This window comes from Cuculus canorus, chromosome 11, assembly GCF_017976375.1.
Source record: "Cuculus canorus isolate bCucCan1 chromosome 11, bCucCan1.pri, whole genome shotgun sequence".
In the NCBI taxonomy this organism is placed as follows: Eukaryota; Metazoa; Chordata; class Aves; order Cuculiformes; family Cuculidae; genus Cuculus; species Cuculus canorus.
Window position 1 is genome coordinate 17,232,725 of NC_071411.1, and position 10,700 is coordinate 17,243,424.

Below are 10,700 nucleotides of genomic sequence, written 5' to 3' on the forward strand. Positions count from 1 at the left end.
CTTTGGGGATCTCTGCCTTAGGTTAGGGGTGAACTATTTATCAACAGCTTCAGGCATTCAGCCTTCGTTTTACTGAGGCTCTCCAGTGGAAAAAGGAGAAAACACAATGTCTGTTAGAGCTCTGCTGCTCTCTTTACGTCCTTTCTTTTTGAGAGTGCCAGTGCGTTTTTCCTCCCACTCCAATGAAAGAGAGGCCTGAGAGCGCATGACCCACGTTGTTATGTACGTATGAGTTAATTCTGCGTCTTTAGTTCTTGTTTTTTGCACCTATGCAGCCTTATCTAACAGTCAAGGAGACTTTATATTAAATGGAGACTTTGTCGTCAGTATGTTTAAAAGGGAAATCAAAGTTGGGAATGCTGTGATCGAATACAGCGGATCGGATAATACTATTGAAAGGATTAATTCTACAGATCGGATTGAGCAAGAAATAACACTTCAGGTGAAGTATATGTTGTGCGTGTTGTAAAGTTTGCCCAGCATTATTGGACTGAAAACTGTGGACAGGGAGGTCTGTTGCTTTACTCTGCTTCATTTTATTTTTCCCCTCAGGTTTTATCAGTGGGTAATTTGTACAATCCTGACGTTCGTTACACATTTAATATCCCCATCGAGGACAAACCTCAGCAGTTTTACTGGAATGCATATGGCCCGTGGCAGCCCTGCAGTAAGCTCTGCCAAGGTGGGTGCTTGGGAAGGCTTTAAAGAAGACAACAGTTTTGTCCTGGATTCATTTGGGGTCCGGGCAGTGCCATTAAATCCTTCTCCATGTGCTTGCTTTGCGATTCGCACATTATGGGCAGGATTGCTTCCTTGGGCTGTAGTGGGAGATACTATCACAGGAGGCATAGCATGGCTCTGCTGCTTCTCAGTTTCAGGGTAGGGCACCTTTAAAGCCCTCTCAGAGCTTGGTGAACCTTGCAACCTGGATTGCAGGTGAGGAAGCGCAAGTGGAGAAAAGGTTATGTGGCATTTCCTTAGGCTGCAAAAGACATCGGTGCCTGGTTTGGGTCTGACATGAAGTTGTTCCCATCTGCTGACCCTGCTAGATGCACAGAGCCCATCCTTGCAGGCATGCTGCCACTCTCCTGTGTCCATCTCATCTGCCTTAAACTTCTTCTGCTCCACTTAGGGGGAGTCTTAACCCCCTCCTTATTTCTGAAAGAGTTTTAAAAGCGTAATTAAATGTCTTCTAGTGACAACTATAAAAGAAGTAAGAGAAATAACTGATTTGATCGCTTTCTGGTATGATTTAAACAATATGTGTGTTTCTTCTGTGCAGGAGAACGAAAAAGGAAACCCGTATGTACGAGAGAGTCCGATCAGCTCACGGTGTCAGACCAGCGATGTGATCGAATTCCCCAGCCTGACCCCATCACTGAGCCCTGTGGCACAGAGTGTGAATTAAGGTGCACTCTACTCAGCCACGTGTATACATTACATTGTATATTTATTGTTTACGCCTCTTTCACCTCTCACCGTAATTCCTTTTCTTACCAGAATGTATTAGATTTTAAAAAAGGATTAGCAGTTGCCTCTTTGTCAACCAAGAGGGATTGGCATCCACCAGCTGTGTTTTGAGAGGCACTTTTCAACATTTTTGCTTTTCTCTTCTTGGATTAAATTAGCGCTAACTATTAAAAGAGAAAAAAATATCACCTAATGTTGAAAAATCTCCCTGTGCAATGCAGTGGCTGAAATTCGCATCTGCCAGGATCAAAAATGCTCAGCTTCATCCTACGAACAGCCTGCAAAGAGGGAAAAACATATGTTCAAAGCAAAAGAGTAGCTCAGACTTGGATTTATCGTCATTTGCTTAAAGTGAAGAATAGGCTTAAGCGCAGAGCGGGTTTGGGGCTGTCCCCAGACAACTCCTGGAGAGCTGGAATTGATAGAGCATGGCCTAAATCATTACAACTCATTTTCCTTTAAAAAGCAATCTGTTTTCCTTTCTGGAGCTTAAATATGGTGGCATTAAAGGGCTGCTGGTGAAGCAATTCAGATGGCTGTGTTTCCCGAGGGGTTTCTCTGGCTGTATAAACCCGGGGCTGTATAGGGGCTGTAGGTCGGGTTGTCGAGGTAACAGCTGTTGCCATTGCAACAGGTTGGAAACTTGAGAAGGGCAGATGCAGCAGCTTGAAAAGCAGGCAGGGATGTGAGGGCTCCCTCCATTCAGGAGCTATTGACTCCAAATCCCCTTGATCTTATTCTTCTCCTAGCTGTGCTGAAATTTGCTCTCTCGGCTTAGGAGCGGGGCTCTACTTTCTCTGCAGAGGAGCTGGCAACAGCCAGGGGGGTTCCAGGACCCCAAGGGAATGTCATTGCCCCTTTCCACCCCTGCCAGGTGTCAGGGCAATGAGCTCCTGTTGACTCCAGGGTCTCTTATCTCACCCTGGATCCTGTGTCCAGCATCTCTTGCCAGAGCTGGGGCCAGGTCTGATGGAAAGCAGGGCTGGATCTCCAGGTGCATCCCTGAGGGCCACCAGTGCCAGCCCTTTCTGCCTTTCCCAGGAAGGAGGCACCAGGGTGGGAGTCTCCCCCATCCAGAGGGAACAGCTATAATCCCCGCTGACACCTCTGGGGCTCATGTGTCACGAAGCAAGTAATTCACTCACACTTTGGAGAGCTGAAATGGTTTTGCAGCCATCCTGCCTTGTGGAGTGCCTTGTGCAGATCCTTTTCTGGTGCTGTATTTTTCAATTTTTTGTTTTCAGAAGTCCAGGTGGCACTTCTGCAGGGGAAGGTGAGGTAGAAAGCCTTCAAAGCACTGCTCCTTGCTTGGCCACGGGCTCCTCCCGCTGCCTCACGTGGTCCCACAGGGTCACAGCATGGCTTTGCTTGTCTGTAAGAGTGACCTGGTGACAGTTCATGTCCCGCAAGGAGCAATGCCAGGTTTGATTGCCTCAGGTGTTTGGAATCCACAAAACACTGAGGACTATTGTAAAGAGCCAAAACTTTCAGTTCAAGTGTATATTCCTTATTCATGTGAAACACCCCCCCAGACATGTTACCTGCAGAGTCCCAGAGCCCCACTGCTCCTTCTGCCTCTTCTGCTCCTCTCCCAGGTAGGCGCTTTCGTGTGGGCTCGTGGAGTTTTTGCTGCACCAGGGGTGACACTTTCTTTCCTTGGCTCAGGTGGCACATCGTGAGGAAGAGCGAGTGCACAGCCCAGTGCGGGATGGGGTACCGCACGCTGGAGATCTACTGCTCCAAGTACAGCAGGCTGGAGGGAAAGATAGAGAAGGTCGACGACCGCTTCTGCAGCAGCCAGCCCAAGCCAAGCACGAGGGAGAAGTGCACTGGAGACTGTAACGTGGGAGGGTGGCGGTACTCAGCCTGGACGGAGGTGAGGGATGCTCAGTGGTACAGCAGGCTCTGTCTCCTCCTTGTATGGGGATGTCAGGCTGTTTTGGTTGCATACAGCATATAAAAGTTAGCCACAGTGATTCTGCTTCTTTTGCTTTTTCTGGAGAACACCACAGTCCAGATCAGCCTGAGTTCCTCATCTTCCACTACAATAAATTTACACTTTGAAGCATCCTGAGGTCTGTCTTCGTTAGGCTGAGCCCTGCTGGATGTCTTCTCCCATTGCAGCCAGGACCATCAGCAGAGGGCTTCTGAAATTTGTTTCCTTTACACTGTTCAGATTTGCCAGGAACAAGAATATTCCTGAATGCAGATGCAGCACTGAGAGAATGACAAGCTTGGGGCTTTCCAGTGATGGCACAGAGAAAGAGGCAGCCTGGCTAGAGGGAATTAATCTCTTCCTACAGTGAGAGCAAACAACAACCATTTGGGAGGACTAAAAAGCAGCACTTGTGAAAGAAATAATGGGGTGGTAACCTGGAATGAATTGGTGAAACTCATTGCTGCAAGATTTTATTAAGCTTAGCAAGATTGGATTTTTAAAGGAATATATCAAGTAACAGCCTTTTACTTAAAGTGCAAATTGTTCTTCCTGAGATTTTCTGCTGTCTCTTCACAGTCCTGGATGCGAGCGGGGACAAGGAAATAAATGGGATCTCAGCCTGTAATAGAGTGACAAAGTATTTACTCGGTGTCTTTCCTTCCCAGTGCTCCAAGAGCTGTGGCGGAGGCACACGGCGGCGGCGAGCCATGTGCGTCAACACCTACAACGATGTCCTGGACGACAGCAAGTGCAGTCAGCAAGAGAAGCTGACGGTGCAGCGATGCAGTGACTTCTTGTGCCCTCAATGGAAAACTGGCGACTGGTCTGAGGTAGGTGCTGATCACAGCAACAGGCTCACCCTGCTGGTGCCCCACCCCGAGAGGCTGGTGTCTCTAAAGAGAGAACTTCGTGCCTGCTCATCCCTCAGGCTTTGTTTGTGCCCTGGGCATGGTGGCACCGTGCCTCCTGCAGAAGATGTTCCCAAGCCTGTGTACAGAGAGGCTTGAGACAGGCAGCAAAGTCACTGGCCTTGTCATCACTGGGTGTTTCCCTCCCTGCAAAGCCACACAGGATTGATTCCTCTCCAGTCCTCCCAAGTGTTTCCACTGTTCCTCTGTACCTTTGGGAAGAAAAATACCTTCTGCCCTCATTGAGATTGTCTTCATGAGCCCTGGCAGCTCTGACTGTCACTGGAGGGCAAGATTTCACCCTACTAGTATCTTGCTCAGCCCTTTCCCTGCTGTTTGTTACCGTTACTGCTTCCACTGCTGCAGGTGTCCCTTGCAATGAAAAGAAATTGTATCTCGATAAGCTTTTCCCTGCAGCAGGACCGGGGTTATTGGAGAACAGCCTTCAAAGGCTGCTTTTCACCTTTGTGGTCAAATAGCTCTGGTTTCTGTGAATCACATCCTTTTAGGAAATAATGAAAGCAATTAAGTGGGAATAGGGATTGTTCTCTGTGAAATATCTGTCTTCTGGATCAAGCTGCTGGCAGCCCAAGCCATGCTGGGGTCGTGGAAGAGGTGCTTACAGCCTGCAGGAGCTGAGACCCTTAGTATGCAGGCTTGGAGCTGAGCGATTTTTCTGCTGGCCTTTGGCACTCGGTTGTGCACAGCGAAAGGCCTGTTGGGCAGTGCGGTGGCTTTGCCCTGTGTCTTACAGGTGCTGGAAGTAAAGAGCCTTCATGGTTTCGCTTCATCTGTGGTGAAGCGTTCCCGCTTGGCTTTGCTTTCCGCTCTCCAGCCTTTTCTCTGGACCATCTCCCAAGAGCAATCCTCTGTCGTCGCAAGATGCTCGTGTTTTCTCCAGCGCGTGCGGTCGTTAGCTAAGCAGCCACCCCTCGGCACCAGTTTTAAGCAGCGATTGCAGCAGGTCTCCAGACTTATTTCTCAGTGCTGGGGCAGGTGCTGAGTTGGCAGTGCATCCCCAGCACCACCTGAGCTTGTGCTTTACTCCTTGCAGTGCCTGGTCACTTGTGGAAAAGGGCACAAACACCGCCAGACCTGGTGCCAGTTTGGAGAAGATCGATTAAATGACAGGTTTTGTGATCCTGAAACAAAGCCAGAGTCGGTGCAGACGTGCCAGCAGCAGGAGTGTGCTTCGTGGCAAGTGGGGCCGTGGGGACAGGTACCGCGGGGCTCCCGGTCGGTGGGGCAGGGGTGCTGGTGGTCGAGGCTGGGTGCTACCCTTTCATCCAAGTTCGGTGACATAACTGTGTTAATTGATTTGCATACCAAAGCAGCCCTCTGTTCGCTTGGGTTGGACGGATGGGCAGCAATAACAGTACCTGCCCTTTGTGCTAAATTTAATCTGTGTCATAATAAATTGGCTGTGACTTTCAAAAAAAATAAAAAAAGGTTTCCAAGGTTACTCTCCTAAATCCATATTTAGGCACATAAATACATGGCCTAATTTTTGCAGGAAAGCTGTTCCCATTGAATAGCTTTTGTTGCTTTTAATGTTTTCCAGTTTCTGGGTTGTTGGGGTTTTTTTTTTTCCTGTTAAAATACAAGTTGCCCATTTCTCCCAGAGTGTTCTGGCATCTGCTTTTCCAGAAAGCTGTTAGCTCTTGACTTAAAAAACAGCAACAAACCCAGACTAGTTCTCCCAGTGAGACTTATTTCCCATCAGCAAAATTATTCATTAGCTGCTTGTGCTACCATGGGGCTGAACGACCAGTTTTAAAGAAGGATATGATGCGGGTTCTGTCAGACTGTGATCTACTGTGTGCAGCAAAGTAAATCATTTAAATGCTCGCACCTTCATTCCTGAGGAAGCAGGTGAAGCGTGAGAGGCTCTGGTGGGCACAGTGAATTAAAACTTTGGCCTAATTTAAAGCTGAAATGCATGAAGTGGAGAGGAAACAGAAGGGATGCTGGGTTTTATTTTTGCTGCTGATGCTACATGTCTAAATGCAGGCTGGGCTGATTAATACTTTCTAACCAAAGCAGCTATTCAGACTCGGCACTCTTTCTTCCGTCTGTCCTCTCCCAGTGCACGATGACCTGTGGCCAAGGCTACCAGATGAGAGCAGTGAAGTGTGTTGTGGGCACCTACCTGTCAGTGGTGGATGATAACGAGTGTAATGCTGCAACCAGGCCAACGGATACTCAGGTAAATCCTGTTGTCCTCTGCCCATCTTCTGCCAGCCTCCATACGGAGGCATCCAAGCTGCAGGTTTGGGAGATGTCTCGCTGCTGCAAAGGCTTGTCCTGAATGTCAGCACTATGCAGAGCAGTGTCTTGATCTGCCACGTGGCTCTTGGAGAGGCACAGCACGGTAACCCATTTCGGTAGAGGTGAGGTGGAGAAGTTGTATTTGGAAAGTTCCCATCCAGACCTTCTCTTGCACTCTGAAGCACAAATTGCCAAAAAAGCAACGAACAGCTCGTTATGAGGGCATCAAGACTTTGTGGGGTAAAGATTACCTTTGCTTATCATTTATATCCATGGAGCTCTATTCATAGGGTGGGATGTGGGAGGGGCTGTCCATATTCAGAGCTAAAGATGGTCTCTACGAGCTTGTGAGCTAAATAAGTGGCGGTAGATGAATATGGAAAGACAACCAGAGAGTAGAAGGGTACACCTCTTTTGGTTTGCATGGAGTCTGGGATCCCTGGCTGCAGGAACATTGCTGTGTGGTGCTAATGATGACCAGGAGCCGTCCCTTGTCTGCTGCATGTGACAGTACCGTGTTTGTGCCAGCTACACAGTAATTCCAGATGCATCCCCCTAGCTGGAGACACTGAGAAATGTTGGTGCCCTTTGCAAATTTGCTGAAGAGGCTTTCCGTGCTGTGTTCACTGGTACTTGGAAGCAAACATGTAAATTCCCATTTCAAGCAGAGGATATGTCTGTGGTGTCTGAAGGAGCTGAATAAGGCAGAAGAGACATGTCATTCCTATGTCTCTGTCATCTATTGAAGTTGTAGTGCTGCTACCCTGACCAGCTACAGTCCTGCATGACTTCACAGAGTTTAACTAAGGCCACAATATTAAGGAAAGGACTGTTTTTCTCGTGTATGGAGACCAATTGCACTGTAGTCAAGGGGTAGCAAACCCACTTGTCTTCAGCCATCACTTGGCATGCACATCTCCACTGTAAGTAAAATCACAGCAATGCAGAAATCATTCATGCCATTTGTCAAGAGCCGCTCTCTCTCTTGCAGTGACAATCAGTATTAATTTCCTTTTTGGCAACGACTACTCGTGGGCTCATTGAATAAAGTCATGGCTATTCGTCATTTCTGTTGCCAGACCTCCCATGAAGTCCAGACAGGACCAGAGCCCCTCCTATTAGGCACTGTACCAAGACTGAGTAGAATGACATGTCTGTCCCCAAAACCTCACGCACTTACTGTGCGGTGAGGTGGTCTGGTGGGCTGCAGGGAATCAAAGGGCTGCAATCCGCTCAGCAGCGTAACCTTCATTAAGTGGGCGGCACGTCTCGCATTGAAGGAAGGGAGCTTTGATTTGAGATAAAGTTGCTGCTTTGCAGATGTGTGTTCATACCAGAACTTTCTTAAAGAACTTTCATCTTTTGCCTCAAAACATCTGGTTTTAATGCACGGAGATGGCACATGATTGTGGGGGTTCCCTACTGTAGAGTTCCAAAGAAGTCAAAAGTCCACTGAGGTTCTGCATATGAAACCCTTGGGGTATTGAGACCACATTTTGCTGATGACCAAGAGGATGCAAGGAGAAAGCCTGCCAGCACGAGCATGCAGGTCACAGATTTTCAAGACGTTGTGTGTTGTTGATAACTACCTTGGAGAGGAGATAGTTTAAATGAAACATCTACAAAATCTTTATTTTCCTCTTTTCCCTCATGTATTTCGTGTACAGGACTGCGAAATAGCAGCGTGTCCTCCCCATCCAAATAGTCCCGAAGCCAAGAGATCTATAGCAGGCGTTCACAGAACACAATGGAGATTTGGATCCTGGACACCGGTAAGCACGTCTTTCAAGATTATTTTACAGTAGACAACGTGATATTTTTAAGTCATTTGACCAACTTTTCTTTCCAAAGCCCTTTTAATGTATAACAGGAAACTTTCTAGTGGAGTGCTTCTTGCTCTTCCCTAGTGCTCTGCAACATGTGGGAAGGGTACCCGGATGAGATACGTCAGCTGCCGGGATGACCAGGGCTCGGTGGCTGAAGAGTCGGCTTGTTTCCACCTCCCGAAGCCGTCAGCCACGGAAATGTGCACCGTGACACCGTGTGGGCAGTGGAAGGCCTTGGAGTGGAGCTCTGTAAGCATCGTGCTGCCTCTAACAGGAGAGCCTTATAGACCTCGTTGCTGGGAACACGTTTCATTAATCTGCAATGCTTGCTCTGTTATAAGTGGGGAGATTAAGGTTTTCTGAGGTTCATTATTAGCAATAGCTGTCTGCCTGATTTTCAAAGCTGGAAATGTGACTGTGTCTCCTTTTCCCACTGTAATACAGTGCTCGGTGACTTGTGGTCAAGGTAAGGCAACGCGACAAGTGATCTGCATCAATTACAATGACCAGCTGGTGGATAGGAGTGAGTGCGATCCAGATGACCTCCCTGCCACCGAGCAAGACTGCTCCATGTCTCCTTGTCATCCAAACAGCCACGACTACGGCAGGCCCATTCACCCTTTCCTCTATCCGGATCATCGCCTGAAACTGCACCCCGGAGGCAGCCCAAACCGAAACCGTGCGCATATACCGGGAGGCAATCAGTGGAGGATTGGACCCTGGGGTGCTGTAAGTGCCTTGATTTTCCTACTTCTGGTTTGTTGTTTGTGGGTTTTGTTATTCCTGGCCTCATCCAGGCTTTTGTTAACACCACCACACAAGGACAGGAGGGACGCTTCTCACCACATTCTGCTCTTTGCTCACACGAGCAACTGCTGCAGTAGGGTGCAGGCATCACTTCTCAGCCCCTCACACCTCATGTCTCCAAGGTAGAAAGGTGATGGCATCATTTTCCGTGAGGCAAAGGCCAACCTCTGCATCTTGGCCCTCTCCCAGGACATTTACAGCTGTGCAGAGCTGTTGCCAAAGCGCAGCAGAGCCTTAATGTCCTCTCACCCCAACAAGTTCACAGCACTTTATCATGGAAGTCCCTAAAGAGAATTAAGCACAAAGGGGATGTCAAACACTGCATTAAGGGCAGCGGGGATTACTCACCTGCTTAAAACTGGGCTGGTGTTTATTTTCTTTGCTTAGTCAGTGCCTAAGTCATTGCACTGCCATTAGTAGTAGCTGGGTTTTGAAGCTGTTAATGCCTGTTAGCTGTATTAAGTTTCTTAGCTGTGCATTCCCACGGTGCGAGGCACTGTGAAGGAGCTGGGAATGCAAAATTATTCCTGGAGGCAAAGAAGCCATGGACAATTGTGTCTTCCAGTGCTCTAGCACATGTGCAGGGGGGTTCCAGCGGCGGGTCGTGGTGTGCCAGGATGAAAACGGATACACCGCAAATAACTGTGATGAGAAAAGCAAACCCGTGGAGCAGAGATCATGTGAATCTGGCCCCTGTCCTCAGTGGGCTTATGGCAACTGGGGAGAGGTGAGTGCACCGTTCATCCTGGCTCCCTGCACGGGGGAAGGCTTTCATTAGTGGGTGGCTGAAAAATGGGAGAAGAGGGGGATGTTGCAGTGACATTTATTGGAAAGATTGGAGCGTGAAAGGCAGCTTCTGAGAAATGAGTGAACCGTTAGCAACTGCTTTTCCATTTGTCATGGGAAAACTTTCATCCCAGGCAAAAAAGCACATTCTATAAAAATTGAGGGTTTGTTTGTTTTCTTTTTTTTCTTTTCAAAAGAGCCCTAATTTGAGTAAAGGCCTTTTTTCTTAATAACAACGCTGCTCCCTTCTGAAAATTTGACTGAGGTGAGCAATTAGAGACATTAGCCTGCGGTATCGTTGTGGAGCAGCATGAACAGCTTTGGCAAGAGAGAAGCTGAAGCAGCTGATTCCCCCATCTGAGGCTCACATGGAGTTTGGGGGGATCTGGGCAGAGTTGGGTTGATTTGGAACAGAAACAACCATTGGGTCTTGAGAGGTGGTGCAGCTTCGAGTGATTGTTCAGCAGTGGTTTTGCTGCCCAGACAGTGATTCCTCTGTCCTCTTCTGACTTCCAGTGCACAAAGCCATGCGGAGCAGGGACAAGAACACGGCTGGTGGTGTGCCAGCGGCCTAATGGGGAAAGGTTTACGGATCTGAGCTGTGAAATCCTTGACAAGCCACCGGACAGAGAGCAGTGCAATGTGCAGGACTGTCCTAGAGATGCTGCTTGGAGCGCTGGTCCTTGGAGCTCGGTA

The 10,700-nt window shown here is 48.4% G+C and overlaps 1 protein-coding gene across 5 annotated transcripts in view; it reads left to right on the forward strand.

The window, feature by feature from the left end:
- Window positions 1–10,700, forward strand: part of ADAMTS9 (ADAM metallopeptidase with thrombospondin type 1 motif 9) — an 85,342-nt gene that overhangs the window by 35,516 nt on the left and 39,126 nt on the right. For all 5 annotated transcript variants that reach the window (XR_008451610.1, XM_054076225.1, XM_054076226.1 and 2 more), the window contains 12 exons: window positions 276–442; window positions 553–682; window positions 1,283–1,409; window positions 3,136–3,346; window positions 4,075–4,239; window positions 5,372–5,536; window positions 6,404–6,523; window positions 8,253–8,357; window positions 8,493–8,660; window positions 8,856–9,140; window positions 9,784–9,945; window positions 10,521–10,697. Coding sequence is in view for 4 of the 5 variants with exons in the window: in XM_054076225.1 (XP_053932200.1) it covers window positions 276–442; window positions 553–682; window positions 1,283–1,409; window positions 3,136–3,346; window positions 4,075–4,239; window positions 5,372–5,536; window positions 6,404–6,523; window positions 8,253–8,357; window positions 8,493–8,660; window positions 8,856–9,140; window positions 9,784–9,945; window positions 10,521–10,697 (1,982 nt within the window). In the remaining variant the exon portion in view is untranslated. The remainder of the gene's footprint in view (window positions 1–275; window positions 443–552; window positions 683–1,282; window positions 1,410–3,135; window positions 3,347–4,074; window positions 4,240–5,371; window positions 5,537–6,403; window positions 6,524–8,252; window positions 8,358–8,492; window positions 8,661–8,855; window positions 9,141–9,783; window positions 9,946–10,520; window positions 10,698–10,700) is intronic.